We start from the raw sequence: 17128 nt of genomic DNA on the forward strand, positions 1-17128 counted from the left end.
TTCCTCCCAGGCACTTTTTTTTTTTTTTTTTTTTTTTTTTTACTTTTCCCCTGCAGTCCTGAGTTATTGGTCACAAGGGCTTAATACAGTCTTCCAAAAAACCGTGACTGATCCAAAACAGAAAACATTCAATTTCTTCCCTAGAACTGTAAAATTCCTAAATATTAATTGTTTTCTGAAATACAATCCAACAGCATTTGACTGCAGGTTATTAGGGCCTAAAAAGAAAGACAGCTACCAATCTAACTTTTCCGTTTCCCCTTCCTTACGCAGGAGGACCAAAGTGAGCTCAGGCTGTCGTGTACTAGTTGATTAATCTTTACTGAACTTTTCACTCATCTTGTTCTATATTAAAAGGAATTATACTTCACAGTGGTAGAGATGACTTTTAACAGGACTTGACAATCTCAAAAGAAAATTATTCTGCAGTCATCCCTAATAGCAAAAGCACAGATGTAGAAAGGTTTTGTCTATACAAACCTAAAACACAACTCTCAAGAAAACTTCCTATTTTACTGACACTAAATTTGAGTCCAAATAATACCACCTGCTGTGCATTGTCTAGCAACAAGGCAGCATCTGCAATTACTTGGTATTTGCTTGACAGATTCACTATCAAGCCCCAAATCAACAGCACTTCCACCGAAAAGCATAAAAACCTCTCAATGGCTTTCAGCTTTCCTCTTATAGTAATTGGTTCCCAAGAGTTTTACTTAATTAAACAAAATAGTTAAAGCCTATGTATTTCCTGTTACATGAGCTAGACTACCTTTTCTATTGTTGCATTCTTAAAGTAAATTGGTTATTTATAGATATTGGACAGACCCTCCAAAAGGCACTCAAGACATTTACACAGATGACAAATGGGTTTTTTTTCTTTTCTTTTTTTCTTCCCTTTCTTTATCCTGAAGGAGTATATATGGCAATGTAACAAAAATGAACGACAAAATTACTGTTCATCATCAGAGACCTTAGGGATCATCTCAGGGGATGAGTTTTGAAGGAATGGACCCTTTTCATTTTGAACTGAGGGCAAAAAAATATATATTTATATATCTGAATTTATACATGGCAAAATCTAATCAGCTTTTATGTTCGCACTAACTTGATAATGACTGCAGGGACTCTGACCTCATACACTAATTCACTATGCCAAGGGGACCACAATTCACAACTGGGATATGTAGTATTAAATGAGCTAAATAATTTTAATATCTTGGCATATAAAACCTTTTTGTTTTTGTTCAGATTAAAGTTTTTGACTTATGTATAGAGAAAGTATTAGAGAATCCAGATTTTAAACTCTTTAGTTCAAATGCTTTTGATCTTAGGAACATTCAGCCAAGAGGTAAAACAAAAGAATTAAATAGTGACACCATGGGAATTGTTTGATGAAATAACTAATTAAAATAGTTACTGATATCAAATACTGTTACAGCTATCACAGAAATTATTTTACACAATTATACACAGTTGAATAATACATTTTATAAAGTCTTTCTATTCGGGAAATCATTTGTAAAAATCTCTTATCTAATTGTGAGTGTTTGTAATACCCCTTAAAATTACTTATACTATCATCTAGGATAAGGACCAGATCCTCTATGCCTTTGAACTGTGTAACCATGCGCTCCAGTACAATGTCTGTGTACTGCTGTTAACTTAAAATACAGTTTATACTGGTGAAAAGTAACGGAATAGCAAGTAAGGATTCAAATCCTAGGGACTCATAATTCTTGTATCATATTTATAATATTTTACAAAAACATATTAAATCAGAAAATAAGAAAATAATATTTTCTGTCAGTTAAGATTGAATTTAATTTACATTTTTATACTTGTTATCTTTTATTCTATTGAGAACTCAGACAGTTTTTAATTGCTTCTTTGAAACAGTCTGGCTCATTGGTTGGTGTGAAAAGTACTGACCCTTTAACTCAAAAGAAATCATACACACCTAAAGACAACAGCCTTATACCCTCTACCAGAGCACTTCAGAGAGACTTAAAGTAGAAAGGCAAATAGAAGCACAAGCTTCCCAAAGCAGCAAACATGCTTTTGAAGATGATTATAATCATACCTTAGAGCTTGCAACCAATATATTTAAAGTTAGTTTTTATTTTACTTAACTTTCACTACCTAAAAGTAAATATCTAGAGAGTCACTCAGGTTCTCTCTATATGCTGGAAAAGACAAGCACCTCCAGAGTATGACTTATTCCACTCATCTTACCTCAAGATTAATGCAAGTCTCAGAACTAAATCATTTATTATGCAAAAACTAAACTGCAATATTAAAGCAATTACTAGATGATGATAATGACTACTAACAAGCTTTACCTCAGAAGCGATGGCACTGTAGTCCGAATAGCCACATGGTTACTCCATATGACCTCTTCTAAATGGTCTGTCCAAAAAGCAATAGAAAAAAAAATATTTTTACTGGTTTTTTATTTTTTTATATATACACATGTGCACACACACCATGTTTTTTAGAAATATCTGGAATGTTAGGATATGAGTTTATCTTTTTGTACTGAACCAAGCCTCACTGGCTTGGATACGTTATTTTCCTAGCTCTCATCTCCTTATGGCCTTGCTCACAACTACCACCATATTTTTTGACAGTGGGAAGATGAGCCAGAATGGACAAGAACCAGTAAAGCAGTCGGGAGTGGGATTAACCGATGCAGAAGGTAAAAAGAAATACAAACAACACTATGGTGATATACCATTTTGTTAATAGAATTGGTATAACTATTTCTTCTACTTATTATGCTATGAAAGACTAGCTTATGCTCTTTGTATTATAGATTAAGGCCCTGACTTTCATTTATTCTAAGGGCCCTTTTTACACATAACACTGTTGTAACGAGTCTTGAGTTTAAATGAGAATCATGTCTTAACTGTTTATTTAAAGTAATTAAACAGTCAGATTGCAATGAATAATATCTGTCTTTCAATGTTCATTGCTTTTGGTAGTATTGGAATAAAAAACTATAAAGTATGGATCTGATGACCCGTTAAATCAGTAGTTCTCCTATGGCTCTCAGGCAGTATTTTTATACCATCTCAGAATATTTGCTTCATAAAACAAATATTAATTTTGGTGTCTATATGAAACAGTCAGTTTAAATAAAAATGTTAGTTAAATATCAGGTCTGACTACTGCACTTCCACCATAGTGAAACTTTTATGTGATTAGGAAATCCTGAGTGAATTATTTTGTCATCAATGTGGTGCTGCTAAAGAAGGAGCCATTGTATTTTTGGAGATGGAAAGAGCCCGGCAGGATGGCTGTCAATGTTTCATGAGTAATGTGATCATCTCTTTCGTATGTAATAATGGACAACTGCATGAAAAATAAGAGACGGATATGTTAGGAAAATTCCATTTCCCTTAGCATATAAAATATTTTGTTTCAAGTATGTTTTCTTTAGACCTCAAATATAAAACTTAATTATCATAAACTTCATTTTATTATTTAAGTAATACTCTTATCATTTTAATGCATTTCAGTATGGTTTGGGGGGGTTAATTAATTCAAAAATTGAAATTCATATGTACAATTGAAGTTAACTCCATTTGAAGTCCAGCATTAAAGGAATCAACCTTTATCAGGTTTCTGCAATCTGTATACATGTGGAAATAATTACTATTACTATATTTGAGGTAGAAGCGGTATGATGTTTTGTAGACTTGAAGAAATGAAATTAGAATTTGAAGGTAGGACAGTAAAATAGTCTTTTCCACATCAAGACTCCTGAAGTGTGCATATGCATTGGGATGTACTGAATCTTTTTCACAGTACTTCTCACGTGAAAATCCAAATTAATCTTCTTATTAAATTTCAATTTGTTAATGACATTTATAATTATTAAAAAATATATTTTTGAAAGAGAAATGGTGAGATGAAAATGGGAAATCAGGAATTTTCCATTTTTTATTTTGTTATGATGTGTTTTATACAGAATCATAATTGTAAACAAATAGATTTTTGTCATTTTGTTCATCAATAATTGCCCCTTAATGCTTTGAATCATACCTTAGCATAAACAAATACAAAATGTTTCAATCTGATGTTTGTCAGTGAAAAAGAAAAAAAAAAAAAAAAACTTTGGTCATGTTCTGAAAGATGGTCACTAAACTAGATTTCTGGAAGAAGATGTGTTTCTCCTTATCTTCAAAATCCACAAATAACTCTGGAACTGGAATTCAATAATTTTCACTTATAGTGCAATTCATCTCCCTAACTAGAGAACTCCAAGTTAGAATTCCAAATTTGAGGGGCAAGACTGTCAGGAAAAAAGGTACTTCAGAGACTGAGCTACATAACCTTGTTCAGAATGAAATGAATAGTCCTTTGCAAGCATTGTTTCTCCCTGTTAAGAGAAGCCAGGGTGATCAGTTAAGTTTTTAGGGTCTGACTTTTAGTTAACTAAACTTTGACAAATCACTCTCGAATGATAAAATTAATTCCTAAGAGCTGGAAAACATTTTAAGAATCTTTTACTTTGAACACATAGATTTAATGATCTTTTGGGGATATAGTAAAGTATTTAGATGAATTGAAGATCAACCAAAATAATTACTTCTTGTAATTGTAAATTGTAGTATTCTTTTTCTAGATGAAGTGGATGAAACTCTTTGTTATACAGTCTTAAAAATCAACTGATACTGTAGTATCTGTAGCATAGTTAGCTATTTTATGCATCAACTGAGCTCTGCAATTAACTGGAAGCAAACATTCATTCTCATTTTTCATTAATTTGTAGAGTGCAGTAGCTCCTGTAGTTGACATTTATATTCTCATCTGCAAATAAGGATTCAGAGTTATAGTTCAGACCTTTTAATTCCAGTACTATTTTTACATTTCAAATGTTCTTAACTGACGATTTTTGTGAAAAGTAGCCTGAGGATTATTCTCCTGAAAACTGTACAGAATAAAATTCAGTTGCTTCCTCATGGGAATCTACTTGAAACGTCCTAGTTGTCCAAGCCATTCACATAGGCCTGGCAAACAAGGCAGGAGATACGGAGGGTCATGTTCTTTGGGACCAGTAGGTGTGGGCAGGGCAAGGTAGGGACTCTCAAACAGCATTGAAAATTTAAGATTAAGTAATTGAAACAAGACTATAGTAGCAGGGCTGGGATTCAGATCAAAGCAAGACACCAAAGTTTAGGCTTATACATCAGTGGGCTCATCAGAGAAAATTATACCTCTTTCAATCAGTTTTGTAATTGTTTACTTACTTGAGAAATATGCTAATGTATTGCTGGGAATAGTTTTTGTGCTATCGAGATGTACCAGTTAAGTTACAACTAAATCTTGGAAAACAGTACTCTTTAGTTTGACACAACCAAATGCTCAATATAAATATGGTTATTGCTATGATAAACTTTGTTTCTCTGAACAAATCAGCTTGTCATTTTCTGTATTTTCATATTACTTAAAAATATAAAATAATTCAGAGTTTTGTTCTTGGACACTGTGCTAATATTACTTTTATTGTATGCACTGTTGCATGCTATCTTACACTTTACCTGAGCAGATGAAAATCTTCATCTTCATAGACTCCAGTAAATATGATGCTTATTGTAATCTTCATTGATTTATGCAAACAAGTTTCTCTATTCATCTCAGAAAGTGCAATATTATTTGTTTAAAGGTCTATTTTGATGTGTTAATGGAATATTAAAGGCGTTAAAAAAAATCATGTTCCTTGTAAGGATGTAAACTAACAATTAAAAATACATGATTAATACTTTGATTTGGTCGTAGATCATGATTAGTCTATCTACCCTATGTAAATGCTGGATCAGTAGATCCCAGTTGGAATTTTCCACTACCAAGTATTTATCCAATGAAAAAGACATGGGAAAACTTTTTCTGTATATTCTAAAAGTGTGAATTTACGAGGAAATTTTAGTTGTAATTATTTTAGGTAAACCCAAGAAATATATATTTCTTTTTAGTTTAAACACTTTGCTATAAGGAAATTTTGGATATCCTCATTTTGGAGATGCTATATAAATGAAAAACATCATTCCCCTAAGATTATGGCCATTTAGGTCCATCTCAAAAAACATTCTTCTAGCAAAGATGGATATTGTCCAGCTTCACTCAATCAGTATCTTCTGGAGTGAATGAGTATTCATAACACTCCTGTCACTGCCTATGTTTTGCCTTATTCTTGTTAGCATTTTAAGTCAGAAAGTTGTATGTTTATATGGGAACTGAGTGGCTCCTGACCTTTGTCTTCTGAGGGAGTAATTTTTCTCTCTCTTTTTATTTTGTTTTAATTTAATTCCCATCTATTTTTACTGAAAGTCTAGCTTTCATCACCTGGGTTTATACCCTGAGAAACACGGAAATAACATGGAGAGAAACAAACCGACAGCAGAGAAACAACTGTGCATTGCTACATACTTCAAAATAATTAAAATTCAGAAAAACTGATAGACTGGTTCTCCTTCTACTTGAGGCTTAGCTAGGCTACAGTAGCTCCTTTTAAACCAAAAAAACTTGCACTGATATGACTGAAAAAAGAGTAAGGGCTTTAGATGTTGCTTGAATTAACTTGCTGCATTTCCACACCTTAAAAAAAAAATCAGCACTTTAATTTGTTAATTCTAGTGGTTAAAACATCAGAATTATGATGTTCTCAGAGAGAAGCAGTCTGAATTTTGGACCTCCAAATAGAAAGTTAAAAATAGGAAGAAAAAAAATAGATAAAGGAAATTATTAAGGGCTTATCATGGTTTAGTTTCTGAGATTTGCAAAAGCTTGCTTATTCATAGATCTGTGCTTTGAAATTTTGGTTACCTAGACTGAAAGCATGTATTTTACTGCCCATGAAAAGCTTTTCTTACAGTTATCTATGTCATTTTACAGAAAAAGGACTATAAGGATCAAATTAAATATGATCCTTAATATTCATGAAATAGAATTAGAATTGATGTCTTGCTGGATTAAATTTGATGAATTTGATTGTCCTTGCACAGTTAATGGTGACTTTGAATGAACAGTGAGAATGGGAACAATGCAGGGTGGAGATCAGCTAAATCTAAAATTTATGTAACTTTGGGATCACCACAGACTTTCTTTCTTTTATAATCAATTCTAATTTATACCTTCATGTATATTAGAAGGTCACTTCTATGAAATGTATTCTTGGCTTAGGTCATCTTAAACTTAAAAATGAAACATTGCTAGCCTGGGGAGGAGAAGACTGAGGAGGGATCTTATCAATGCGTACAAGCACCTAAAGGGAGGGTGTCAAGGGGATGGGGACAAACTCTTTTCAGTTGTCCCGTGTGACAGGACAAGAGGCAATGGGCAGAAACTGAAGCACAGGAAGTTCCGCCTGACCGTGAGGGGGAATTTCTTCCCTGTGAGAGTGACGGAGCCCTGGCACAGGTTGCCCAGAGAGGTTGTGGAGTCTCCTTCTCTGGAGATCTTCAAGGCCCGCCTGGATGCAACCCTGTCTAACTTGCTCTAGGTGACCCTGCTTGAGCAGGGAGGTTGGACTAGATGATCTCCAGAGGTTCCTTCCAACCTTACTGATTCTATGATTACCTGTAAAGACTATTTCAGAAGGAAATATTTAGCCATCTGTGCCTTACAAGCATATTTCTGTTTAGCTGTTCTTAAAAGTAAAAATATTTTGAAGGAAGCAAACATTATGACATTTATCGGTTTTTCTCCCGTAAATGAGCATACTAAAAAGAAACCAGGTGATAAAGTACTAGCCAGCCAGTTTTTAAGTGTTTGGAATCAATTCTTTGCTTAACAGAGATGCAACATAATTTAGAAAAAAATACATAAATGAAGAAGTAGTTAAAGAGATTCTATGAAAGAAGTTCTGTGTTTGAGGAAGAGGGTCTTGTGTGAATCTGTGAATGTTAAAGTACAGAGGAATGGAGTGTTCTAATGGTTTGATATCAGACTTGGTGGAATTCCCTTTTTTGTGGCCTCAAGAGGCACATCCCAGAGGGTGTCAGACCAGGGAGAGGAGAAAGTGCCTCTACTGCCTCAAAAGCACTTGACTTCCAGGGGGCTGCAGGATAAAAATCAGCCTCACTGTAAATTAGACGAGCCCCAGGTGTTGTACTTATGGCAGCCAGCTGTAAGCAGAAAGTGGTTTCTGGAGTGCTTCTGGAGCCTTGAGCATGGAGTTTGGTGACTACCTCCTCAGTTTCTGTTGGGACTGGTATATAGTGACTTCAGGTCAACGCTATCAAGTATGTTAAGCACCTAGTTTATAAGCCATAATTTGCCCCCACAGTTGTCTAAGGATCTTCATGGACTATTCAAAAAGTCTGAAAACTCTAGATGTTTTAACTATGACTATACCTTTCTTCTGCATGAAGGAAATTCTCTATTAATCTCTAGCAAGAAGGAAAGAGTTTAGATGGAGTTCATATTTGTTACCGTTAGTCAAAGATGTGACAGTGATAACTGAGAGGTTCGGTATAGAACCTGTGAATATTCCTTTCCTGAATGCCTGGTATTCTGGGAACATTTGCCCATTCAGGCAGAGAAATTTATCATCTTTACAGGTGGTAACACTTTTATTCTTTGACTGCTTTTTTTTCTATACTTTTTATTATTCGGCAACTTTAGGCATACATGTCCTCTTGCTTCACCCAGCATTTTGTCTTGAACAGGTCTATTCAGCATGTGTAAGGCAGGAAAATTCCTCTCTCTTTTCACTTCTCATCTCTTTGTTGGGTTTCTGCTACTGAAGCAACATCAGAATTTCACATTTGTAGTAACAGGCATTAAGGGTCTGAGAACCATTATTTCTCAGGAAATATTTTCTCAGGAAAATTGAAAGTATCATTATACTTCATACAACCTCTCACTTTATGTAAAGACACGAATAAATTGCATGAGTCAACATGGCCCAATGTTGGTAGTGAAAGTACTCTCCAATTAATCTGTAAATCATGCACTAACACTGCCTTTATTTTTGTTAAATTTGATTAAACTGATCTTTACCTTCTAGAGGGAAAACTCTTATCTGGTACAACATAATTTCTGATTCAAAATACATAAATTGTGTGTTGATCAGCAATGAGTGATCAACAGAGAACAAATTTCATTCATAATAACAAATAATTTAAATAGTTTTTAAATAGTTCCATGTTTCTACATCAGGGCTCTATTCATTTCTTTTCGGGGCCATTTTACACTGGTATCTCAAAATTACAAAGAGCACCATCTATTGTGCTCTTTCACAGATATACTGTTTTTTTCTGTTTGCTGCCTTTCAAGTATCTCAGATATCTCAGGAGTGTTGAAATGTTGCTGCTGACACAAACACAAGGGAACCTGAAAGTAGTCTGGACTTCCAAGTATATTTCTTGAGTCAACAGAATTTTATACTCACTAAGAATGTGACTGTTGACCTGACTGTAATGGATAGTGATACAGGCATTTAAAGAGAAACTTAGCCACCTGAAGTGTTACCAACACTGACTTGTGCACTGAATCTTACTGCAGAGTCTTTCTCTCTCTCTCTCTCTCTCTCTCTCTCTCTCTCTTTTTTTTTGGGGGGGGGGGGTGGGGGGGATTTTGAATTCACATCCAGCAGCATAGAGCAGAGAAAAATTGCTGAATGCTCTTAAGAGAGGAGCAATATAAGCCAGGAGATTTCTTTTTTAAAACTATTTTAGCAATAGCAAACTTTATAGGTTTATTGTACCATTCTGATTTTATGCAGATGATATTACCATATGTGAAATAGATATAATAAAGGTGAGAGAATGCCATCCTTGCTCGGAAAGAGATCTGCATGAAACAACAAGGCATTACCAGAGTCCTATACTATCTATATATAAATAAAGAGGCTGTAGTTCAACCTGGTATTGTTTAAATTGCCTTTAATGTTGGGGGCTAGCTAAGGTCTACTGTCCAGTACTCTTTGCAGCAGAAGATTAATCAATGCCAAAGAAAATTTAAGGAAGAAAATTGGAGGAATTTAAGGAAGAAAATATCAGTAAGGGTAATTTCTGGCATCAATAATTCTGTCAATACAGAGGGAAAAAAGGGAACATAGAGGAATAGAAAATAAGTAATGAAAGTATTTGCAGCCTGCCTGTTGCTTTTGTTCCTCAAATTGCATCTCTTATTTTGAGAGTTAACTTTCATTTCAAAAATTGAAAGGATTGAATATTTTTTTTGTATCAGGGGTCCTCAAGCAATCAGGCTTATTCATAGACAGCAGTCTCTCTACTTTCCCTTTTTCCTTTTCCTTTTTGCAAGCTATTTATAACATTTTATACATGCCTCTCCAACTTAGGACTATCCATAACACTAACACCTATGTGCAATGTTAATTTGAAGGCGTGATACAAAGTAAACACCGAGAGTATTGTAAAACTAAGAATTATCAGCATCCCCCCAAACCTCTGGGAAACATTTCTCTTTTCCTATCCTTCCTGCCTGGCCCAGTGCTCTAATTTGCCCACCTGGCTCTCCAGTCATAATTGAAGCAATTAGCTCTGCCTTCCTGAGGTACTTGCCAGGATGATCCAGCTGCTTTTCCTGAAAAGAAGCAGGAAGAATTTCAATAAGAATAAAGGCTGCTGTCACAGATAGAAACATGGGGAAATAGGGCAAAATAATTTTCTATATTCTTACATCCACATCACAGACAACATTTCCTTGTGTAGCTACACAAAAATACAAACTGCCCTGTGCTGAATTGTTATTTATAAAGTGTCTTTAAAGGAGAAGTGAACAATCCAGTGAGCCTGACTATGATTGACTGGTGGTGGTCCAAGCAGCTTGTGCCACTCTTGTATCGATGGAGACTTTGGTGGGATGTTAGCCATTATATTGCTTGGCAAGAAAGAAATAAGTTTTGATTTGTTTTTAAAACATTCATACAAAAAGTCTACTTTTGTCTGTGACATCTGTAGCAAATCAATTAAAATTGAAGACAAAGGAAAAAAAATTCTGAAAGCAGAAATATTTCAACTTAAAAGCAAGGTATTACCATTTGCTTCCATGCTTCATTAATCGAGTAGGAAGATAATTTTCTTGCCTAATGTTTCTAATTCCTTTTATTAGCCTATATCTTAAATACATCTCCAGTAATGTACCTGGGGATTTCCTGGTGACTCATTGCAGATGTAAAGTGGCCAGAGGGTTTGGGCTGAGAATAGGATCCAGTGCTAGGAATCTTGCCAAAAATCTGATGAAGCTACTGGGCCTTGTTTCTGAAAAAAATATTAGGGATTTTTTGTCAAAGATATTAGTCATGTCTTTAGAAAATATATGTTCATGAAGGAAATTTGACCTAATGGCTGGTGACACATTTATTACAAAACCAGATAATTTAGAAGTCATCAGCACTGGAAAACAAATGGCACCTCCACACCAAAAATGGAGTAAGCTGAAGATACATGATTACTGGACCGGAGTACTATCTGGTGCAAGTCTAAAGAAAAGTTCCTTCACTTAAAGAATAATTTAATATTTCTTTGAAATAGAGACCCACTTTTCATGATTAGTGCTCAATTAGAATCAATAAAAATTACCTTATACCATTAATATGACAGAAGATGAATTGTTAAATCTTAAATAAATTCCTCCCTGTAATGAGAACGAAACTAGGACATATTGAGTAGAGTTTTCAAGTGTAATTTTCCTGGAGAATTCAGGTGGTCTTCTCCGTTCGGCAGTGATTGGTACCTGAAATTCTGTGCATACACCAGGAAAAAAGTAAGTAAATTTGATCTTTTTCAAGGTCAGTGATGTTCAGTGTTCAAACATAATTACTGTGCAATAGTAGCAGAATTGGGGTAGAGGGGAACTCAGAATGTCCTCTCATTGCTTCAAAGTACAATATTTCTTTCTGAAGATTTTTTCTAACCTAAACCAAAAGATCTTAGTCATTATAGAGACCTTACAGCCACATTAGGTAATCTATTCTAGTGCTTAACTATCCTTATCGTTCAAGGATTTTTCTTAATATCTAGCCTAATCTTGATTGCTGAAATAAAGGCTGAAAGAGAGAAAGAACGGTGCAAAATTCAAGCTGCTCTTTTCACAAACACAGTACATTTTATCTATATTTTATCTAACACTTCCTATAAATAGATTTTTCCAAGCTTCTATACAAACCATACCACAGCTGCTCCTAGTGAATAGTTCTATATCAATTTTTTATATTTATCTGAAATAAGGGAAAAAATAGGAATATCATAATGTGTTTCTATACTTAAGAATTCTTTGTATCTCCTTGATATTTGTGTCTCGTATAAAAGGAGTAGTTTTTGCATTATATGTATATGTTCTAGTCGATTACTTATTCATTATTTATTTCATTAGGTAGTTCATAAATTTCATTTATGAGCTGATATCCTGGGTATTCAGAAAGGTTTTTAAAAGTTTTTCTTCTTCTCACATCTTCGTGTTGTACATACATTTCAGGTATGATATTAAAACAATTATTTCTGATATGCTGTTTAAATACAGATAAAACTAGAGAATTTCCAGGTGGGATCACAAAGCAGGCTAAAATTAAAGTTCAGCTGATATTTCTGTTAGTATTTGAGACTGCTCAGAATTATATATGCTTTTCATAATGCTCCATGTGCATTATTTTGTTCTATGTTGATAGTAGGTTTCCAGACTTGTGGCTGTAATGAAATAAGTGCTATGTATTGTGACATTACTTGTTCAGCAAGAGCTTCCAAGTGTTTGTTTGTCCTGAAGAATCCCTGACAGTTTGTCCTGTGTGGGCATTTGTAACTGGTTTAAGGTTGTATGTCACTCTTCCTTCTTGTGTATCACTTCTGAAAGCACTAGGGCTATGACTGCGAGTGTCTTGCAAAGGTAGATGACTGAGACCACTGCAGTGGCAGAAAACTGCTCTATAGGTGTAGAGTAGGATGCAAACTATGTGTCTTTATCTAGTAAATGATTCATGGGTTTTAACCCAGGTTTATCTTGTTGTTTCAAGTACTCTAAAGTATTTTCTACTTTGCCTCCAGTTGCTGCTCCAGAAAGGCATAAGAATCCCATGGGTTCTACATCCCATCTGACAGTAGTCAAATTTCCCTTCGGGTAGTGGGGAAAAAAATTGGCATTCCAGTTAGCTCTCTATTAAGAAGGTTCAAATGATTATCAATAGGGTTTAAAGCATTAATTTTAGTTTACCTACCTAAAGTTTAGATAGCAGAAGTCAAGTGAGATTAGTTCTGGCCTTGGTCCACAGAATAGTTGCCAGGTCTGCACATGTCTTGATACAATCTGTTGCATGGGTCTGTTTCTTTGCTGAAACACCCTTTAGCATGTTTTTCATTTTGTAAAACTTTCTCTTTCTTTGAATTTTCTTTAGATTTGTTTGACTGTTGCATTGGCTTTGCACTTTGACTGGTTGTGATGTGGTAATAATGTGATATGACTGCATTTCCATTCCTTAAAAAAAATGCACAAACCTTCTGCAAACAAACTAGGTCAGACGGTTGATATGTGCATCCTCAATTACATTTCTTGTTTCACGCTGTTGTAGTACCTAGAACTTCATGTATTACCCAGAAGTCTGATAACATACTGCCAAAAATAATTAGGTAGTTTGTATGATTTACTAGAAAAAGGCCCATATGCACTTCCATTAGTGCCTGTTGAGGATGCTATGAATTCTTACTATTTCCTCCTGCTGCTCATCTCATATCTGTAACATTTACTCACAAAGCTCCTGATCTCCTTGGCCATCTCTGGTTCAGTGTCTGGCCTTTTAGAAACACATTCCCATTTCTCTGCCAATATACTCTGCCAAATTCTTGAAGGAATTGGATGCTTATTGATCCAAACACAATGATTTGATTTTTTTTCTTTTCTTTTTTTTTTTTTTTTTTTTTTTTCTAAATAAACTATTCCCATTTGAATAGAAGAAGAAGGAAATCTGAGCAGTATTGGAAAGGTATATGATACTTAACAAGAGAAATATATTTTCCTTGTTTACGATCACTTGGTGTACGCACAGTTTTCACATCAAAAGGGAGCCAGAGCTTGGAAGGCTCTCCTCATCTCAAACGCCTCTGTGTTATTCTGTTGAGTAAAAGGGCTACTTCAAATTTATGACACTACAGAAATAGCATTTTTTTCTTTTTAGCCTGTCTTTGGAAAGTGACTTGAGAATGTTCTTCTGGAATTACAAAAAGTAAGGATTAGTACCCTACTTCTATTCGGCATACTACAACATCAAAGACAGATTTTTACAATTTATCTTCAGTAGTGGAAGCAATGTGAAAGAATATTACTTCCCAGGAGAAGACAGAAAAGAACCATTATGGCTGCGCCAAAGCCAGTGTTCCTACCATAGCAATCTTTTTCATACCTTGGACAAAAGACAATAATTAAACGTAATTGTATACTATGCCTGTTTGTCCAACCTTTTGAAACAGACTTGTTGAATCTGTAACTTATGCAGGTGTAGAATTACTAAGGAGAAAAGATAAAGAGCTTAGAGCCTCCCCGTAAGTATCTCACTGTGTTGGTTGCACACCTTGTCACATAACAGGCAGCAGACAGCATTGCCACCACAGATGCTTTCAAGTATAACATGGCAAATCTGTCCTCACCCTATTGGCAGCATCTACTACCCTTCGGTTACTTGCTCTGAATCAAATTCCAAAAACTAAATACTGCAGTTTTGCTGTTAAACAAATTTGAGTGATTTGTTTCATGTAAAATTTTCTGTCACAGCCTAAAGAGTCTAAGTTGAAGACAACTTGAAAAATAGATACAACAGGAAATGATACAAATACCGGAAAGGAAACAAAAAAATTGCCAAATCCAAACACTTCTTCTCTTCCATCTATTGGATCATCTGAACATATAAATGTATATTTAAATGGATGTGATATCTGCTATGATTATTGCCCAATATATTACAATAACTAACTTTTGTAAAAAGAGGTCAGATACCTTTGCTTGAAGTCTGTGAGTTTATCCACATGATTATTTTTCATGAAAAATCTCAAATACACAAGATTAGAACTTTTCCTAAAAAGGGCAAGTGCCAATACATTTCTCAGATCAGTTTTTTTTCAAAAATAATACCAGTTTTGATGATACTTTAAAATTTAGAGAAATGTAATAATTTAAGAGGGGTTACGTAAAAGTGTCATCTTTTTCCACTAGTCTCAAAGAACCATTTGAATGAATAATTTCTTTATAATGTAGTCTCCCATTGTAAAATGAAGGTACCTATACATTCTCAACTGTCTGAAATGCTTTGAGTATACTGTCTGGGAACTTTATATAACTACCCTTTCTGATGGCACCAAGTTACCCTTGACTTTTAGCTCAGGTACCTCAAAACTTCTGCATCTTTTTGATATGACAATGGAGTCCGTACTCAAAGACAATATTCTTACCTGGAAAAGGTACACTGTGTTCTGTCCTTCTGTTTTTCCTTCTTAATTTCTACTGTTGCAATCTTAGAATGGATATTTGAAATGACATTCAACTCATTGCAATGTCATACAACTCAAGCGAGAGAACTTAAGAGCTATTGGTCTTTACCCTAAAGGGGTCTAGTGGGACAGACTGCTGATGGTCAGTCTCCTTTGCTATCCCTCTGGAAATTTTTATAGAGATACCATGCATCTTGTGTCCTCCTCTTCCTAGAAACACTCATCTATTTATCCATTTGTAGACAAATGTAACCTCTTTCACAGTATTCTCATCCATCTCCATTTCACTTGAGACATATGAACACCTTGCTTCAGCATAAACTCAGTGTAACCACCAATATTGAGCAGACAATCAGTGTCCTATAGTCTCACAAAAACTCTAGTCAGCTTATATGTATGAGTCAAAATCCTTAATTGTTCAACCTACCTTAATTTAATCTCTTTGTAGGTATACAAAATCTTCAAACATAACTTATTCGCAAGAGGTGGGGAACAATATATAGAAAAAAAATCTTTAATCAAATATCAAAAAAATCTTGCGGATCACAGAAATATCTCACTAATCAAACTGAGCTTTTCTCATGGCAGGGCAGTGACTGAGTTCAACAGACCTACTTCATTTTATTTCTGCAAATAGTCTCATTGACATGAATAGTTCATACAGGCTGCATCTAACTTATTATTTTGATTCAGAGCAGTAACACAGTTTTGAAATAATTTCTCTAATTGTCCCTGCTTGCTATGTGTTGATTGGATTTTCAGAACAGTTTTGATACCTGCAAATCAGGTTCTTTTTCAAGGAAAATAAACTGGAAACTCTGCGTCAGGTGAGCACTGAATAGCTCCAATCCCTGAGCATGTCATAACCATAACCAATGACCAGTCCTTTGGACAGATTTTGAATGATGTGCATGAACAATTTTGTTCAGGGACCAAAGAAAATCTAGTTTCAAGAAAAAAGACAAGTCCATATATGTTGTAGATGTAGATGCCTCAAAACCAACTGCTCTGATCACTAATCTGCTCCTATTGTACCAGATTATTTGTTAATGAGATAAATGTCAGTGACAGTCAGCTGCCATACGCTGCAAGAAACCAAACAAGGAAGAAACAAACATCTCATCTGTTTCTACCAAACTGCATTGATGGAAAGTCTCTTCCAAACAACAGTCTTGCAGAACCTTTGGGGGGAAGAAAGAAAAAAAAGTCCTACAAGTTTTGGTACTTTATCCTATTTAATCTTTTCTTTATAGTTTTTTCTTGTCATAAGTTGCTCTTTTTATGCGAACTGAATTGGTCTATAAGATGACGTTATCTAATTTTTTTACATCATTTTCTTGGAACACTTATTTAAATCCTTTTTAAGTGATACTGTCCAGCAACATTACAAATTAGCAGAATTCTTTAGTTTTGTTCTTTTTATTTTTTTCCCACTCACAATACAACTGGATCAAGTAACTTATCATTTTCTGAACAAGTATACAAATATATTGGGCTGTTATTAAACTTTGTGTTTCATAAAGCTTCTGAAATTCAAATGATGCTTATGACCAGTGAGATTGCCTCCACAGAGTTAATCATAGAATCACAGAATCAGTAAGGTTGGAAGGAACCTCTGGAGATCATCTAGTCCAACCTCCCTGCTCAAGCAGGGTCACCTAGAGCATGTTAGATGGGACTGCATCCAGGCG

At 34.7% G+C, this 17128-nt stretch overlaps 1 protein-coding gene across 1 annotated transcript in view; it reads left to right on the plus strand.

Annotated features, from left to right (window-relative positions):
• The window catches only part of PCLO (piccolo presynaptic cytomatrix protein), a 364298-nt gene that overhangs the window by 316876 nt on the left and 30294 nt on the right, over positions 1-17128 (plus strand). The window contains exon 23 of the mRNA XM_062597873.1: positions 2628-2695. Coding sequence (XP_062453857.1) covers positions 2628-2695 — 68 coding nt within the window. The remainder of the gene's footprint in view (positions 1-2627; positions 2696-17128) is intronic.

This window comes from Rhea pennata, chromosome 1 (assembly GCF_028389875.1).
Source record: "Rhea pennata isolate bPtePen1 chromosome 1, bPtePen1.pri, whole genome shotgun sequence".
Lineage (NCBI taxonomy): Eukaryota > Metazoa > Chordata > Aves > Rheiformes > Rheidae > Rhea > Rhea pennata.